The 19,458-nt window shown below is 39.6% G+C and overlaps 1 protein-coding gene across 5 annotated transcripts in view; it reads right to left on the reverse strand.

The window, feature by feature from the left end:
• SYNCRIP (synaptotagmin binding cytoplasmic RNA interacting protein) overlaps window positions 1-19,337 on the reverse strand; it is a 26,822-nt gene extending 7,485 nt beyond the window's left edge. For 4 of the 5 annotated variants that reach the window (XM_057369830.1, XM_057369822.1, XM_057369813.1 and 1 more), the window contains exons 1-10: window positions 19,075-19,134; window positions 17,605-17,764; window positions 16,623-16,741; window positions 16,330-16,437; window positions 14,482-14,595; window positions 14,220-14,396; window positions 9,119-9,254; window positions 8,189-8,394; window positions 3,143-3,292; window positions 1,645-1,766 (exon numbers count right to left, since the gene is read on the reverse strand). In XM_057369830.1, the coding sequence (XP_057225813.1) occupies window positions 1,645-1,766; window positions 3,143-3,292; window positions 8,189-8,394; window positions 9,119-9,254; window positions 14,220-14,396; window positions 14,482-14,595; window positions 16,330-16,437; window positions 16,623-16,741; window positions 17,605-17,752 (1,280 nt within the window). In that variant the 5' untranslated portion in view covers window positions 17,753-17,764; window positions 19,075-19,134. Of the gene's footprint in view, window positions 1-1,644; window positions 1,767-3,142; window positions 3,293-8,188; window positions 8,395-9,118; window positions 9,255-14,219; window positions 14,397-14,481; window positions 14,596-16,329; window positions 16,438-16,622; window positions 16,742-17,604; window positions 17,765-19,074 lie in introns of all 5 variants that reach the window. The other variant, XM_057369838.1, reaches the window with a different exon arrangement.
• Between the last annotated feature and the right edge of the window lie 121 nt (window positions 19,338-19,458).

Genomic DNA, 19,458 nt, shown 5'->3' on the forward strand with positions numbered 1-19,458 from the left:
GATACTGACTTAAAAACATACATATCCTTCTATTCCCACATCTTTTGAAATCCTAGCAAAATTAAAAGCCCTTAAAATTCATTAATGAACAGTATATTCAGAACCAGAAAATGCCTAGAGTTAATCAAACCTGCTGCTTTCCTACTGCCTTAACAGCTCAGAAAAACAAAGCAACACAGAGAATTCCCAAATAGAATAACTACTGCACAAGTGGCACTACCATACCTYTGCYTAGAGGAACAAGAGGCAGTCCTACTGTACCCACCTCCACAAATGAGACATGCACATCTTAAACAACAAAAGCAGCAGAGGTGCAGATAATATACAGCACATTAATATTAGAGATGACACATGACAGAATACTTCCAGTGTTACMAATACATGCATGCTATCCCAAAGTAATAAAACTGGGTATACAATAATATGCAGTTAAGAACTGGGAGGGAGAAGGAATCACACAGCATTATAACCAATCAAGTTCATTTTAAAAAAATCTTCCTTTTCATCACTGGAGACAGGCCATTATTAGATCCTGAATACTGAGYTAACAAATCTGTTTGTATACTGCAGTGAGAATGTTTTTTTGGGAYTACTCAAATTCAATGAGAGAAAGCTTATCTCCAATCAGAGACAACACAACCATGCCAACAACTGCCTGTATTGAGAGGGAAACTGTGCCACTTTCAACAGCCTTCTACATTTTAATGAAATGAACAGGTATTTATGGTGGCATTGCCAAGATGCAGAATACACAGCAGGAAGTACAGTCGTATCAGCAAGAGATTTAAGCAGACCASCAAAAGTCTGCCTGGCACAGAAGAGAATCMAAAAAAAAAGAAAAAAATMATTTCTTACAGTAACRCCAGATGCCCATGCAAGAACAAAAGGGCTAATAAAGTTACAAGAACTATAAGCAGGGCTAACATAACCAAYTCCATGTGTTCAGTAGGTCACCATGTGGAGATCTCTATTAATTCTGCAACCTCACTATTCCATCTTCTTGGATGCTGCACAACAGCACTTCCAAGTTATTTTTGGAAATAAGGTGGGGGAGGGAATATGGTTAAGAAAGCAGGAAAATATCCAAGACGAAAAACACATGAGAACATTAAGCAGAACACACCAGCAAGAAACTGTTTCTTTTTCTTTTTCATTGTTTTTTTTTAAAACCATGCTCAGCATTTACTAGCAAGATCTCTATCAGTAGAGTTCATAAGCTTTGTGGGCAGATGTGGCAAGAAAGAGTATCAAGATCTCCTTCGAGAGGGTTACTTAACTAAACAGGGGGTGCTGTATGAATACTACCAAGCCTGCTGAGAGAAACACACCTTGCTAACTTCATCCATGAGATACATCACTGCTGTACAGGGAAATTTAGAATAAAGAGTGAAAAGCATGTATGTTTCATGACCTTCAAACAGTTCCTCCAGTGCTCTCATACTCAGTAAGCAGAGCAAGATTGTTCCTGAACAATCATTATTAGGTTTTTTGTGCAAACAAAAATAAATCCAATATTATTCAGAGAAGCCAGAAAACCTGTACACACTACAGTATATCTACTAAAACATCCAGATCTTCTAATTTGGTAGGAGCGTACACATCTTTCAGAAGTAATACAACATAAGTGCATGCATTTACACTTACATCTGATTTTTAGCCGCTTGTCTCTGAGCTTTCCGTTCTTTTCTTTTTTGATCTGGTGGCTTAGCAAAAACAATTTCAATGTTTTCTCCCTCTAAATCTTTGCCATTCATTTCTTCCATTGCCTGAAGGAATTAACCAGACTTTAAATATACTTCCAAACATACCTGAAGTTAATTTTATTCTTTTAGAGTATGCATTTTTAAATATGTTATCTTGAGCTAAAATAACAACACAAAGCTAAAAAAAAAATTTAAGCAATCAGACAACATARTATGATGGGTTCCAGTTATGCACCTCCTCTAAACTTGGCTCTCAAACCCAGGACTTCATGTATCAGTTCAGAAATCTTCCCCATAAAACTGAAAACAGGCTTCAATCTTTGCAAGCTGTTACAATTAATGAAGTGACAGAACTGTCCTCCGAAAGTGCACATTTTGTAATCCATGACAAAATCCTAACGTCAGCACAYATGCAAACAGTACTAAAGCTAGAGATCAGGATATTCTTCTATTTCTTTATTTTACTTGTAGTAAGGATAACTTTCTTTTCCAACCAGAAGCTAAAAATTAAAGTGTCATTCTGATCACAAGGAAAAAACAAACATACCAACCACAAAAAAAACCCCAATTCCTCCCCAAATCCACACCTCCCAACCACCACCCAAACCCTCTCCTCAAAAAAATGCAAAACAGCAAACCATCAACTCCTCCCCCAGCCATGTACTATTGCTACAAGTTAATCTTGAGCAGAGAAATCCTAAAGATTCCACCACTTTTAGGGACTCTACATAGCTAAGCCTTGACAGGATATATATCTTACTAAGACTCTTTCCATCATCTTCCTAAGCATCTGCTTTAAGGCATATGKATACATAAAAAACTGAATCCCCATGTATCCTGCATTTGCCCATAGAACACTAAAAAAACGGATATACTACAGGCAAGAGGGGAATTACACTTTCCCACCCTAACAAGAGATGACATCAAGACCGGGCCAGCAAAAATCCAGGAATGACAATTACTCAACTTTCCAGCACCAAAAAAAAAAAAAAAAAAAAAAAAAAAAAAAAAAAAAAAAAAAAAAAAAAAAAAAAAAAAAAAAAAAAGGCAAAAAAAAAAGCTGCTTATTCCTGGAACAATAAATAGAAACATTACCTAAGATTTTATCACCTGCCCTAGAGAAACTGCATTAGATTTCTAACAATAATTTGGTGAGAAGAGTCATTCAACTTCTGGTACTTCAGTTTCAAATGGTAACRACCCAATGGTAAAAGCTCATCAACAGAATTACTTAGTATAGATGCATTTAAGATCTACTTTTCAAGCTGGAATTGCATCATCCTAGGAGACACCCAGAGAGGACAAAGTTATCAGTGATAATGTGTTACCATTTCTCCAAACAAAGGTTTTTCTCCAAGTTGAAGAAGCATACAGCTTCTAACACCATTACCTACAACACACGTGCACACACACACAGAGTTACAGTCCTCCTCACTTACCTTTACAGCACCATCCCGTTCATCAAAATGAATGAAAGCATAGTCTTTTAGCTTCTTCACTCGTTCTAGCTTTCCAAATTGACTGAAGGCCTTTTCTAGAATCTCCTCTGTTACAGTATTGGCAAGATTGCGTACAAACAAAACTTTTACCTAAGGGGAAGAAAAATAAAAGGACTTAGAAGTATTATCTAATTTCAAAACATAAAATGAAGCTTTGCAAATTAATGCTATTGGCAGTACTGAAAACATTAGATTTTCTSTACAGCTTTTTATATACAGATACATTAATATGTATATTTAAACAGTCATAAAGCGTGAGTTACCTCCAAAATTCCCTGACAGAAATATTCARTCTGTTATCAAACATGATTATGCAAGTATTAGTATCCTGAAAGTCAATCCAATTTGTGTTAGTGTTTAAAAGGATCCCAGAACTCTATCAAACTTAAAAGAAGGTAACCAGAATTGGCTACACACTAAACAACTCATCAAAACATTTAATTGTTTAGACAGGTTTTTGCTCAGTTACTTGTAGAACAGTCATCACTGTAATATCTAGGTCAGAGGTGACAGGCCTGCRGCTTTCAAGCAGCTTAACTTGTGGTTCTTACGCTATAGCTACACCAAACACCCAATGTCAGGACTGTGCTTGTCTGAGGGGACTCATTGACCTGAAGCCACTGGTCAAAGACCGAATTGCAGACAGAGGGGGACACTAAGGCTGACACTGCTCATTCAGCCTCAGACCTTCTCRTAGGTCAAACTGCTGTTCCCTTGAGGAAGAGTCACCTCCAAAAAACTGCAAGTTTATTTCCTCCTGTGGCTCGCTAAAGCACGCAATACAGCTCTTAAGAKACACAAAGACAGCTAGGAAGTTTCTAAAATCAGAAAGGTGGATAATCTTTCAACGGTTGATATATGCCTTATTAATTGCCTGACATGGATTAAATCAACACAAAGTTTCATCAATCACCAACTGCATATGATAAAGGAAAATCTAGAGCAGTCTGACAAAGACTTACAGTAAACCCTCATTTAACATAGCAGACAATGTACACTGGAAACCAGGAATCAGCCTGGTTAGTGACTCAACAGTATTGAARTATTAGTCCTTGTGTCCATGACAAGGCTGCACTCAGTGACTGGACACTGGCATGTTTACATGATGTCATCCATGAGCTCTCAGAATTTACAAGACTCTTCAACTTGTTGAGAAGAGTTCCTTCCACATGCTGGCACCACACTCTGACAGTCTTATCATCTCCTACTGCCAAGGAATGCTGAGTCTTTCATGCCTACAATGCAGCTGCCAACCAGCTGCAAGACCTGCAACTTCTGCCTACACCACCTCTGCTCCCAGTGGTTTCAAATTAGCTGACAATATAAAGCGAACACTGCACATAGCACCACTGAGTGAAGGTCAACGCAAATAACACAAGGTGTGAGAGGACCAAGGAAAGCATGCTTCAATTTTTGAAGCAGAACTATACTCTACTCCCACCACATACAGGAATTCAATAAATCCAGACACCCTTTTTAAAAGAACTGTTATGTAATTAAGTTACAAAAAAAGACAGGACAGACTTCCATAAATCTATCTCACTCACTAGCTGAACTAGGATGGGATGCAGAATTTGGAGAAAGGGATACTCAAACTATGAATCTAACCCAGAGCATCAACTCTAGATTTTGGCAACAGTTACTCATGCMGATTTTTAAGAATATCATAAAAGTCATAAACACCTCCACAAGAAAAGCTGTTTCCTATTATGTATTRAGCTTCTCCTACATGTCTTGATGGCAAGAGCAATTTTTATTTATTGTAATCCGCATGTAATAACCATTTTCAGTAAAATATCCTAACTGCTACCTTAACCTTATTCCATGGAAATAATTACAGGAAGTTTTGTGTTGTAATCCATGTGTTTCAAAACCAACAACTTTTAAACAAATGTCCCATATCCTTGTTCTTTAGAAAAGGATGAAAGCTAGAATGTAATAAGGAACCCTAAGCAACCTTCACTAATAAATCTATGATGACTGACATGATTAAAACCTAGTCAGAATAATCACTATTTTTTACAAGATGCACTAACAGTGTTTTTTTTTAAGAAATAAGAAAGTAATTTAAATTTTCCCAGTGTATGCAAATCCATTAATCTCTAACAGCTGATTTTTAACACCATTGCTCATGTTACTGATTAGAAGTGTAACTGAATGAGTCAAACATGATGTAAAAGCTATTAGGCAGGTTAAAGCATAGGTTGAGAGAAGATRAACCCATTTTTACTTCACTTAAGCTAGCTAAAAAAGGAGGGAAGGRAAAAGAAAAATATCCACTTCATTAAAACTCAGTTTATTACACCAAGAATCCATAAATACTCCTAATAAGCAATATACCCAGCACCAGCACTTTGTTTTGAAGGCAGAATTCGCATTTAAAACTGCTTAAGATTAGACTCCCCCAAAACTTCTGGGATCTGCTCCTTTTCCTCCTCTTACCTACAGCACAAACACTTCAGGCCACATTCTCCAAGGGTTACTAGCCCTGTCTCTTGTCCTGTAATCTGTCAGACAGCCACAAGCAAAAGACTTTATTTAGCTGCTTAACCTGCCACTCCAGAACGTCCTCTGCAGCCTCAGCCATCCTACAGAAATCAAGTAAAACATTAACAAATTTAGCTCAACTACAGGTGTTAAGAGGCAACAAAATGACACTTAGGAGAAATTCAATTTTATCAACACAGCCGCTTGTGAAGTTGGAAAAAAAGTTCACTTTGGCCAAGAAGTCAATACCTTGACCAATTATATTTCGATCTTTTAGTACAAGCACTCATCTCCTGTAGCTCATACATCTAGCTTGAGAATTTAGCTTCATCCCTCATGCTCAAACTACTTCGTATTTAAGGTAATAGCCCATTCAAATTATAAGTATTTACCCATACAGTACTCCCCACATTTTACCAGAAGCACAAAGGAAAAAAGAGTCAAGTAGACATTTCAGAAATTTAAATCAGTAGGTGTCCATACATTAATGAAATCACATGCTGCTTCTGCAAGATTCAGAACACTGTCCACCTGGCTACATATGTGAATTGTCTTCCTTATAGTTTGCTCTTAYGAACTTGCTCTTCTAGCAGTCTTCACAGAAGAACTGATGACAAGGGGATTGTTCTGATAAAACAACCTACTCCTCCAGTCACAGTTTCCTCCAGAGCCTTCTACCATAGCAATGTGGAAGATGACATGSGTCTATAGCTTTCCCTTTGCCCTGGATAGACCGCAGTCAGAAGCAATGACAACCAACCTGCAGCTCACAKCCAGGAGATTACTGACTGCAGCAGCAGCTCTGCTGCTCTTTTCTCTTAGGAGAAAGTAAACCTTACATTTAGAGAAGTGACAGATACAGTCATTTTCTCTACAGGTACAGCAGGTGGCCAAGAAAGACTGGAGTAGAGACTTGTTGCAAGAATAAATTATGGGACACAGCCAGTGAGCAAGGTCCAACACCAATGATCATCTCAGTTTCTGTCTTCAGACATAGGCTGGACGTTCTCTACTTTTTCATATCCTTATTTATACAGCCTCGCTTTTCAATACATATCCAACCCAAGGCCCATGTCCTATCTTTGGCATGTGGCACTAGAATTATGCAAGTTGATTTTCTCCATGTTTTCTGTATTTCTTCCCTTCACTTCCATATTTCTTCTCTTTTCATGTCCCATTTAAAATACAGAACAATACAAGGTATTAACAYATTCAAAACAGTAAATGGGACAAACCACAATTAAGCTTTAATTTCAATAGCCTTTCACTCTCCAAATCTGTAAACTTATTTAGGAGATCCTTGATTATGTACCCGATCATTTCCTTTCCATCTATTCTGTTAAGCCAGCAGAAATTCCTGCTCATTTATTTTAACAGTTTGGTGGATTAGGTCTCTTCTTTTTTGAGCCAGGAAACTGAACATACAGTCTGCCATATTTAGGAAATGCCACCTTCCACAAATTTGACCTTCAAGACTCCTTCCCTGCTGCTGACAGTCTATCATGCTGGGCAAGAAAAATAAAGTCTGCAGACAAGGTAGTCCAAAAGCTTCTGGAATACCTGTATTACAAAAGCAGCTTTTTCCCTAAAATGAGCCCCCACCCCAACCATTTTCCCTTATGGCTCACCAAAGAGGAGATCCCAGCCAAGCTATCTTACTAGGTCCATCAAAGTAGGACTCCAGCAAGTGACGTGCCTCAGATGAGAGTAAAAGCACAGACGAAAAGCAAGCAAAGAGAAAGAGATAAGGATATGGCTAGCTAGGAGTTTCCATTAAACAACTCAGCTACACAACACAACTGAAAAAGACAGGGTCGGGCAATATCTGATGGGGGAGAAAAAAAAAATCAGGTAGTTTGTTTCTGGCAAAATACCACGCATGTATATAAAACAACTGCTACTATGTACTTCGAAACATTAACAGTCCAGACTTCAATTTCACCTCAATATTCAAAATCCAAAATATCGCCGGTCTAGGTATTTAAAGCAATTAACTCTCCCAAATTAAAAATAACTGTAGCGTTCCAAATACAAGCTAATTACCTAATTTCTCAGAATTGACAGCCAATGACAACTTTGAAAATACATTTGTGTACATTTGARCACTGATATGATCTAATGCTGAAGTGATACAGTTCCAGGTTTAAAAGGAATTAAGGCTTGTTCTGTCATACCTCAATTTCTGTCCCTCCAAATACTACGATACAAAACCGTTTTAACTCTAGGAGTCACCACCATCACTTTCAGGTAAGAAATTAACTATGTCATCCTAGGCGCCATTTTGGCAAGAATTACATACCCTACTCAGCCATGGGAGCACAAAATAATATAAGGCCATACAGAGTTTTTAAAACCACATAATTTCTGGAGTATATTCATGTTTTATCATCTCACCTACAACATCTGTCAAGAAGGCAGGAATCTTTGGCTAATGCCAGTAAATACCTAATATGGAAGACAGCACTTAAAATGTACTGTGGCCCCTTATAACTTTATTACCTTTGCCATGACTTCAGGATCTGGGTCTTCTATAGGATCAGCCCATTCCACTGTAACAACATTGCCCCAGACTTTCACTTTGCCACTCATTAACCTACGTCTGGCCTGAGCAGCAGTTTTGTGATCTTCATATTCAAGGAAGCAGAAACCCCGGTTCTTTTTCTTGTCATCAGGCTGATGATACAATATGACATCTGTAAGACCCTCTGAAATTAAATAAAATATTTGTTATGCTTTCAATCCATTGATGTGCACTATAAAGCAGCAGTTGTCTTTGTAGCTATGGAAGAGTACCCTTTCTGTAATTGGGTGGAGGAGAGTTAAGGGCAGYGAAAAGTTTTGGTTTGTCAATTCTCATTTTAAGCCCCTAAGTTACAACACTTACCAGTGTGTATTTTTTCCATGCATGTCTAAGAGATAAAAGCTGCATGACTTCAATACCTAAAAAGTGTATTGCTCCAAAGAACCTGAAGTATATCACTCCATAACAGAGAAAGTTTACAAACATCACCTTTCCAAGTTCATATTATCAAAAAAAAAGAGTTCCATAAAATTTAAGATTATTCTAAAGCACAGAACAAGTTAAATTCTTCAGCTTGCTTCAGTTTTGCCTTGAGCAGTTTTGAAACATCCATTAGTACTGAAATTATTAATTTTTAATCAAATTTCTTTGAATGGATTTTTTTAAACAATACACACTTACTCTATAGGTAAAACCACCCATCTAGTCTCATTACAAGTTATCTCAGCCCTCAGCACAAGAGTTTTAAAAAAAAACAAACAAACCCCAACACAAAGTTGAGATAAATGCTGAGTGGTCTTGGTTTCATTTCAGCACCATTCAACTATAAGCCAAAAGGTGATGAAGASAGCTCATCACTGACCACATCTGACACTTTCCAGCTCTACAAAATCTAGTTACTAACTTACCTGTTACTTTGCTGAATTCTTCAACTATTTGCTCCTTGGTTTTACTCTTAGGAATAGACCCAACAAAAAGCCTATTATTGGCAACAGAGATGCACACACCAATGTGTTTTCCAGAGCGAATTTCATGGTTGTTGTACTGCACGAAAAAATAATTGGACAATCATCAGTAACAAGTAATTTTTGCTTGCCTTCAACAGCAGCATACAAAATATTTAACTTCTGAAAACAGAGCACTGAGCAATATATTAAATTTTTGCAGTTTAAAACATTTTTATGTTGGGTATTCAACTATTCTGAAGTATACTCGTGTTTTCTAAGGTATCTCCATAATGTCAGCCAACAATTATTCTTCCTTCTCTCAATACTTGTTTCTTTAGAGATGTTTACATATAGAACCACCCAAGTCATCAAGGTCAAAGCTTTTCCCTTCATAAACACGCAGAAAAAAATGTACTCTCCTCCAYAGGCTGTATCTATACATTCTTGATTTATGTGTAATACAAGACATAAATTGCAAGAGAAGTCAGATTCCCTTCTCAAGTTCTACCATTAAGAAGAGAGCCATGATAAAGTCTTCTCGGCAAAATGTGCAAGAGCAATTGCCAAATACTTTCCAAAGCATAGGGATGACACACAGTAAACAGCAAGAACAACCTTCTACTGCTTTGAAATCATAAGACTTCTCTTCAAATGCTTCTCCCTGAACAAGTCAGTCAGTTTAGCAGGGGGAAAGAAAAAGTATTACCGTAGGCATCTGTTGACAAAAAAAAAAAAAAGCCTTTCATAGAGATGCAGACAGACATGCATCATCCAAATAAGCAGCAGGAAGGTCAACTGCTGGTAAATCAACCGATTTCCAGCTGGAAACCCTGCTACAGACAGTTCTTTAGCTAAGAAAATGAATTTTGTGGTCAACATCTCATTGACTAATAACAGGATAGATTTGCAGAAGTCCATCTAGCTATTTTTTTTCTACGAGTTACTCTGTACTCAGTGGCAAATCTTACTACATAAGGAAGTTATCCTCCACCCTATCATGCTTTTCTGCAATGAAATCCAGGGGAAGACGTTTAGTTTTATTTATYTTGAGCAAACAAAAACTCCATCACTGAAAATTTTCTAAGCCAGGTAACTGCACCGAAACTGAGCCAAAAGGACCGTACATGCGAAAAGGACCTGGAGTGACASCCTCCCAACTAATTATGTCGCAAAATGTAGCAGGAGACAACAAAAGACTTCTATCTCCATATCTGCTGCCCACATGGCAGAACAGTAGTTGATTTTGAAATAGGAAACTGCAGTAGGAACTGCACCAGCTGCATAGGAGAACTGTATATATATTATCATAACTAATAAACATACATGTTATTAAAGAGACAGGTTATAGTATCTTTAAAAAATACCTTTTTAAGAAACACCTTTAAAGAATCTATCAGTTCATTAGTTTATGAAAGTRATTATTAACTGAAGTGTACACTAGGAAACATTTCTTGACATTAGGAAACTTTTTTTACAGGGAGGGTGGTCAAACAATGAAACAACAGCTTCCTAGAGAGGTGGTCAATGCTGTCAGTGTCCAAGAGAAGCATATGGACAGTGCCCTTGATGATCAAGATGACAGCAACAATTTTGGTCAGCTATGAAGTGACCAGGCARATGAACTAGATGGTCACTGCAGTTCCCTTCCAAATGAAAGATTCTATTCTATATGGATAATGGAATGTATTATCCAACTGTTCCTGATTAAGTYTAAGCTGAAGTTTGGCTATACATCTAATCCAAAAAGATTTTCTCATACAACTCAGTATGTTGTATGACAGTAAAATTAACTAAGTAAAATTAACATATTCTACCACATTGCAATTCCACTGACAGTAATTTCTAGTATTTTTTTCATCCTACAATGTATTAACTGCTATTTTTCACAAAATGTTTCTMTTAACACAAAGAAAACAGTCTCCCATTAGGTGTCCTTGAACATCAAGTTGGTGATTTTTAGGTAAATAATTCGCATACCATCTGCAAACTTAGATGAGACATAAAAAGGCTCAGATCATGATCTGGGTAAAGTGCCAAAACGGTCAGGCTACCAAATTAGCAATGTCAGCACACTGCTTCCCTCTCCTGTCACCATGGAATCAATGTCCAAAGTCACTAGCAGAGAGATTGCCACCCTCTAGAAAAAAGTAACAGTTTTTTATTTTTCTTCCTMACTTCTGTAAGAACTTACTCACAAACAAGTCAAAGTATGCAGAAGGTCTGTTTTGTCACTTTATTGACCAAATTTTCACCACCAATTTTTATTTGTTTTCAGGAACAAATGGCAAGTTGTACCTCTATGCATAGATGCCAAACTGCTTAAGAGGCATATCTGTGTAAYCCACCTGTACCTCCACTTTGATCGAGCTCACACCTGTTCTAGTCAAAAATATACTGAAAGCTTCAATAGTTTTCAGTATGTTTTCCTACAAGCCTCACCTCAGAAATATTCATTCTGTACATATCTACAAAAATATTTMAAAAAATTTTATCAACTTCTTATGAAATAGGAAGGAGAATTGAACATATATGCAAAAGAACACAACTGGAGTTCTAATTCTTAACAGTATAAAGCGAAGTAAACGTGTTAGCAGGGAGGAAAATGACTGAGATTWAAAAAAAAATCATACTTTGATAGTGAATGTTTGTGTAAACACCTGAGATGCCATTTCTACTTAAYCAGCAAGAGTTAACCACACTGAATTAAGTACTGGACATAAAAAAAAGGAGAGAATTCCCCAAATTGTTTTCAAAATAGTTCTGGTTGTGTTCAAGACAAAAATGGAGCGATAGTATGGCCTGATACTGAGAAGAATTACARATATGAACAGTAATTAATTGTAAGTGCTTTAAAAATGCACATGCATAAACAAAATCAAGACTTCAACCYTTTAAACTGCAAGATTTCTTCTCGTTAATGAATAAAGTAAGTCAACATTMTATGTATCCAGAAGTTTTAGTTCAGTTTTACGTAAGTTGTTATACAGACTGTGGAAAATACATACAGCAGGCCACACAAACACAAATTGTATGCAAAATATGTTACACAAACTCCAACAGCCTGAAGACAGGTCAGTTTATTCTCTGCTGTAGTTTGGGTATTGACAAAAACATAGCTGTCTCTTATTAAACAGAAGCATCCAGACAATTCAGAGACTTTTAATCTTACTTTTTCTATACTGTTCTGGAAAAAAAAGAAAAGCCTCTTGGATGAGAAATAAGAGAAGAACCATTATCTCAAGGACTCCAGAAAGCTGGGAAGTAAGTTTATAYACCAGAACAATACAGATAGCATCAAAAATAACACTACCTGTTAAAATAATAGGTTATGAAAATGGCAAGAACGAAGTGTTCAGCATTTTGAAGAGTTCTTTCAGAAGTCTCTCCCATGCATGCTAAACTAATACAAGTTACAGACTTAGAATTTTCAACTGAGTTCAACAGCCACAATTTGCTAAGACTCCTACAAACTACTTCCAGATAACTTGGGGAACTTACACACCAAACAAGACAATTATGGTTGGAACCACTCCAAAAAAATTGACASATGTCCCAGGATCCAACTTAAGACTAACCCAACTTTCAAAGAGTTCAGCATAAATTTAGGTTGAAAGACTGCCCCATCAACTGCAACACATTTCAGCTATTACCCTCAGTGGCTATTTAACTGAGAAACAGAACACTGTGTGTTTTTTTCCTGCATATCAAACATCAGACATAAAAGGACACCAAGTAGCTCCTTCCCTTATATCATTTAGTGGAAGACTGAGGCTAGAATCTGAAGTTACTTTTATGGAAATACGACTCGAATGACTTTTCAGAGCATGCTGGCTTTAGGCAAAATCCAACTTAACAGAATATTTTTTATTCATTTACTAGATGCCTCTGAGAACGTAAGTGATTTGATTCACTATTTTGCTAAATTTTAAGAGTTAACTCTTAAAAGCACAACTTGCTAAGAGTTCACACACACACTGAACAGYTAGGCTGACAATGCAAATACAAAGAAAACACACAGTCATACCCAGTACATTTGACTGCACACTGGAACATCCACTGTTCTTTCTTAGAAAGTTAAACWGCATATACCAGATTGGTTTTGTACTTGCACTTTCACAGACATTTGTGTACCTTCTCAAAACACATTCCCATTTTCAGCTTGATTTGTCTCCACCAATTGACTTACATTAATATCAACAGGGTACCTTAGTTTAAGCTATACCCCATTACAAAACAACGTACGTCAGCCCTACTATAGCAATACAGTATCTGCACACTTCAGAATGCTTATGGTTAGCCCTCTTAGGAGTCATAYCACACACTGATCTTGTATCAATGTAGTAGTAAGAGGCTCAAGAATTTCAAATTTACCCAAGACGGGGAAATTAAGCCACAGTGTGAGGACTGATACCGTTTCTCCCCACCCTGTTTTTTAGTGATGGGTATTTCATGCATAAAACCTGAAAAACTTATTAGCAGTARTCTATATCAAACTATTTCATACCTCTGTGTAAAACAGAGGAAATGCTCTTTCAAGCTGGCAGGATTTATGATGTTTTCCTATCAGACGGAGCAAACAGAAAAAGACCTTCAATGCTCAAGAGACATTTTTTCCCCATYTGAAGCACCTTATGAAATTCTGTGACTTTGAAGCACTTTTTCAGCATGGGCCCCCTGCTGGTGCAGAAGTACACCAGGAGTCACAGACACTCTGACCAGAGCTGCCCTTGTACCACAGCAACCCCAACACCATTGCTCTCCAGAACTCGTGCAGATGCAAACAGCTCAGAAGTCATTACTGCTAATAGAACTTTGGTTAATAATAAAGGCTCATCTAACTGGATCAAATAGCAGTCCATCAGCTTCTTTATCTCCCCTGTCCCTAATGCAGTCATTTAAAATTTATATGCTATCTGGAAATAAATTTAGTATCCAGTGGATATTTATGAAGTAATCTAACAATAACAGTTTCACCTTAAGCATTTAAGCACTAGGACCTTGACAACTGCTTCTCAGTCAGTGGTCTTTGATAAAAAAAGAAAAAAAATTCAAGAAAACTTACCAGTTTAACAGCTTCCTGAGCTGCCTCTTTAGTACAAAAAGTGACAAAAGCATATCCTCTGTTTAGACCAGTTAGTGGATCCATCATTAAGCGGAGATCCCATATAGGTCCAGCTTTCTCAAATAATGGAACAAGCTCATCTTCAAACAAGTCCCTCGGAATCTTGCCCACAAATATCTACAACAAACATACAAAGCACTGTTTATAAAAAATATTTCCAATGAGTAAGTCTACATGTGCATAAACATCTTCTCCTTCTTACCTCTGTACCAACAGAAGGTTGTTGTCCTGAATATACAGACTCTGGAGGAGGTCCACCATACTTCCTCTGTCCAGTAGTCACATCAAGAGTGTAGCCGGTTCTCTCCAACAGTGCCTTCAAGAAAGAAACTTAAAATTTTAAAATCACATACAAATTGAGCAACTGGATCTGCACTTCATTCACAGACAGATATGGTTATAATTCCTTTTAAACTGTACTGCTTTGAAGCTCCCACAAACAAACTTATTGCTAGTACTTCAACAAGAAACTTGCAAAACAATTAACAGATTAGGTAAAGGAAYTCTGCTAGAGAATCAGAAATTCATATCTAGCTTTCCAAATTCCTTTATTTTCATACCCCCCCCCCCAAAAAAAAAAAAAAGCAAGCGTCAAGTAATAGACTAGTGAGCTTCCCTTTAATTAGAAAGATCTTAGTCTGAGCCACTTCTTGTTTTGGCATGTCCAATCCTGTAGACATTTATGCACAAGAGTTCCCTGCACTTAATGAGATTACTCATAAGTGTGAAGTTAAAGAACACATGTTTAAGTGCTTACACCCCTGGAACACTGCACAGACAGCTTCAGGTACCCAACTACGAAAGTGGTAGTACTACTTCCTTCCTCTTATCATCCCCCCTTCAAATTCCATATGGGCTCATACAGGATCCCAGGACAACTAACCCTCACCAAAATTACTGCATACAGTTACAGATATGGTCAGGTATAGTTACAGACATACTACCAATTTAAAATGCTAGATGAAATTCAGTATGCAAACACATGAGAAATACGAGTCTGAAATTAAGTCTTTCTTAATAATTTTGTACAAAGACAAATCAACTCTACACACAAAGAAACTGCATATTAAACAAGCCCAATTATAGTCAAGAGTTCACAATTTCACAACCAGAAAATTGCAGTTATTTTAAATGCTATAGCCATCAGCAGTAAAAGCCATGCTACTTGAAGTTATTAACCAAGTCCTCATATTGTTGTTTCATGTGGCAGTGACAAAAACTACCAGGATTTTTWAAAAATTGTAATGAATGGGATGCCAGCCCCAAAGTCAAGAGAAAAAAAGATTTTCTAGTTATTTGTAGTAGTCACTTCATACTTTATAYATGAATTGTCAAAGTAGAAAGATTTTCTGGATTTTTTTACAACACCACTTAAACCTGCTTAGATGGCTTTCTTTCCCTTAAGCTTTGGTAAAGTTGGTAATCGCAGTATTTTAAAATAAATAATTGTGCACCTAACTCTTAAGACAGGACCCTCTTGCTAGCAGCAAACATGGTAAAAGAAATAATTTATCCCTTATTAAAACAGTTTGGGGTACAGTTTATGAGCACAGTGATTATGTCATAAGAAATGGGCTAAATCCCAAATGCATTACCATGTGTCTGAAAACACAKATTGCATCTCCTCCCTATTGTGGAGGTGCTTTAAATCTGAACTAAGGGGGCGGGGTGGAAATAACAACATAAAAAACAACACAAAAAACAATCAGCAGTGGCTAAACTTACGCATTTTGAACTATGCTGAAAAGTTCACACAAACTTTTAACGGTGAAATRAAGCAACTGTCTTACTAAGACACACAGCAAGCTATGAAATCTTTTTCACTTTTTTATACTCCGTTCTAGAATTAATATGTTAATATACTAACTTCCTTCCTGAAAAGGAAGAAGTGCAAGACAAAACTGCAAGTGACAACTTTCAACCATGACAAATAATCTGTAATAGCCTTTTTAAAAAAAGCGAAGTTCCAAAACAATCAAGGTAACTAAAATAGATGCTCCGAAAAACAAACAAAAAGCAGACATTGTAACTCTTGTTTCTATGGGCATACCTTAATTTTTGCCTCATCTGGTCCTTTGCTAGAATCTGCCACCTTGGTCCCCTGTTTTTCCCTCTGCCTGTATGTCTTCATGACTCCACATAAAAAGGCACTTTTGTTCTGCAAAAGATATAATCTTCAGTTCTGAAAACACAACAAGCTGAAATCTCATTTTACCTTGAACTAATACAGTGTTCATTTCACATATCACACATGGATCACTGAAGATTCAACCAGACCTTTTCCCAGAAAACTTTTACCCAGTTTATCCCCCAGTAACTATATTGTAAATTGCTTAATATTACCTGAACGTGTGACAGATCACTGTCTTTAAACTGTTGAAGCACTGCCAGTGCACCTTCTTCGTTGAATTCCTTTAAAGCTTCGATAGCTCTTTCATCTAGATCACTATGTGCAACTAGCCCTAGAAGAAAGAAAAAAAAATACTAATTATATTTGGGCAGTAATTTTTGTAAAACCTAATGCAACATTCGTAACATATTTCAGTGACCTCCAAACTGATTACTGATTAAAGAAAGTTACTATACCTAAAAAACCACTTAGTTCATTTGAAGTTAAATATTTAAGGGTATATAATTCTTAAATTAAAAACAAAAGGAGATAAGATTCAGAGTAAAAGTTACTACATTTATGARTTTATTAGACTTCTAAGAAATCCAGATATTACACAGACCAAGTTTAATTTCAAAATCCTGAAGCTGAATTCAGAGGAGTCTGTCAGAACCTATCAAAGCCTGACTTAGCTCACCCAGCAATGGTACCTTGGCACGTTTTTAGAAGACTTTAAATACAAATAAGCTGCAACACTAGGAATTATCACGATCCAAAAATCAAGCTTAAAAAATGCTAGCTATTACATTTGAGAAAACCAACACAGGAACTCCTGCATCCATGAGCCTACCAATCATGTCAGGAAGTATCACTTACATGAGAAGATGCATACCAAGGCTTTAGTTTCTTACAATTACTGAAAAAAATGCACACAGACCACATCACCTGCTCCTCCTAAAAATCATCTGTTGCCTATTCCAGCTGTTGCTCTGGTCACCTGCACACTGCTTCCCACCCCTCAGACCAAGTAGCCTGGGATTTTCCTCTGAAAAATACTACAATAAATTAAAGTAAAACTCAATGTAAAACTTCCAGATTTTAGCAAGACTGCAGTTCCCATACTTTTGGAAACCACAAAAAGTTGCTCTTTTAATCCAAAGACAGCAGAATCCAATAAAATMTTGTATGCATAGTTTTGCAAGTCTTAGGTCTTACCTGCGACGTAAATTTCATCTAGTTTTTCAGCAACTTTCTGTGGTAAACCAGCATCAAGCAATGTCTGGAAATGCTCAGAATGGGTRACTGCAGCAGAAGTATCCATGGGCTCTTCAGTACCATTCCCATTAACATGTTCAGTAGCCATGTTCCCAGATATCTGTTCAAATGCAATAATCATCAAAATTAAGCTAAATATATCTCCAGGCAGAACAACGCAAGTGACAATACATGAACAAACTGACCTATTCTTTGAAAGTAATGGAAAAAAAATTATTAAAAATAGCAGATGACCGCTCCGATACTTTTTTTTTTTTTTTTTTTAGTTTTGCAAGGCACAGGAAATTCCTCAAAAGAAGCACTAACACAAAGGAAAGCCCTAACACCACTGCCTAGGGGGGGTGGGGTAGCTTTCACTGCAGGTTTTACACAACCCAGCCAGACTACTGACTCACCTCCCCTCTCTCTGTCTCTCTAAAACACTCCCTAAGACACTCTGAACAAGTTAGAAATGGAGCAAAAAGGCAACAGCGGSGGTGGGAGGACAAGCAAACCTGCCACATGCACCGCAATACCGTCACTGACACCCGCTGCCGCCTCCACCGCCCGCTGCAAACTCGCTGCCCCTCGGCGCACGCCGCCTCTCCGGGCCCCGGGCGCGGCCGGGATCCCTTCCCGCCTCCACTTCGGTGCCGGCCGGGCAAGCGAGAGGAACAAAGCGCTCTTCCCAGCCCGCACCCACCCACGGCGGCGGCGGCCATGAGCCCGATGGAAACACGTGCTCCGCGCGTTCAGATGTCCTACAACTTCCTCCAGTGACCGACTTCCCCCCCTCCCCGCCACACTCCCGCGGGAGGAGCGGCTCCCCCGCGCCCCGAGCCCCGGCCATTCCCCACCTCTCACCCTATTCCCCCCGGAGAGCGGGTTGCAAAACCCCGGGCCCGATTTCACCACCCGGCCAGGAGCTCGCGCTGCCTCCCGGCCCCGTCGCCACCCCCCGGCCACACTCCTGCCCGGAACAATGCAAGGCCCGGTTTCCCAGCCACGAAACACCGCTACCCATCGCCCACCGCCTCCCGACGTGACCGGGGACACGCCAAACCCGGGCGGCCCCGCTCCCSGCGCACACGCCGGGCACCGAGGCAGCGGTTCGCCCCCTGCCCCTCACGGGCAATGAATGGAGCGGCGGGGCCGGCGGGACAATAAGGCGGGAGCCACGCGCCCCGCKCCGGCCCGGCTCGGGTGGTGCCCCGGCCGCAGCCACGCCGGGGCCCGGCACCGGCCCGGCCGCCCCCCAGCCGCCCGACAGTGGCGGCCACGAAGGCAGCGCCAGCTGCTCCTCCACCCATCGCGGAGCGCCCCGGCCTCAGAGCGCTGCAGGGCCCCAGCGTGCGCCTCCCGCCCTCCGCCGCCTCAGCCCGCTCTGCCACCCGGCCCGCTCCCACCCCGTCGGCGCCCGGCCGCCCTGACCTGTGTGTGTCTGCGGGGGGAGAACCGCCGTGTGCGAAGGGTCTCTCGGGGCGCGGGTCGCGGCTCGGCGTGCTGAGGCGCTGCCCCCGTTCCGCGCTCCCGCGGCGGTGTGTCCGGGCAGTGCTGCTGCTGGAGCTGGCGTAAAATGGCGGCCGCTCGAGCGCTCACGCCGCTGCTGCTGCTGCTGCTGGCACCAGCCCCGGCCCCTTCCACTCCGCGCGGGGGGGGCGGGCGGAGGGCGGGCGGGAGCGGAGCGGGGGGAGAGGGAAGCGAGGAGGAGGAGGAGGAGGAGGCGCCGCCGCGCGCGCTGGCGCAGCCCCAAAACCCGGGGTCTCCCAGGCAGCTGCGCAAGGGTTATATCGCCGGGCCCCGCCCGCGCGCGCG

Source organism: Malurus melanocephalus, unplaced genomic scaffold (assembly GCF_030028575.1).
Source record: "Malurus melanocephalus ecotype Western Australia unplaced genomic scaffold, MMel_1.1 scaffold_4, whole genome shotgun sequence".
Classification (NCBI taxonomy): domain Eukaryota; kingdom Metazoa; phylum Chordata; class Aves; order Passeriformes; family Maluridae; genus Malurus; species Malurus melanocephalus.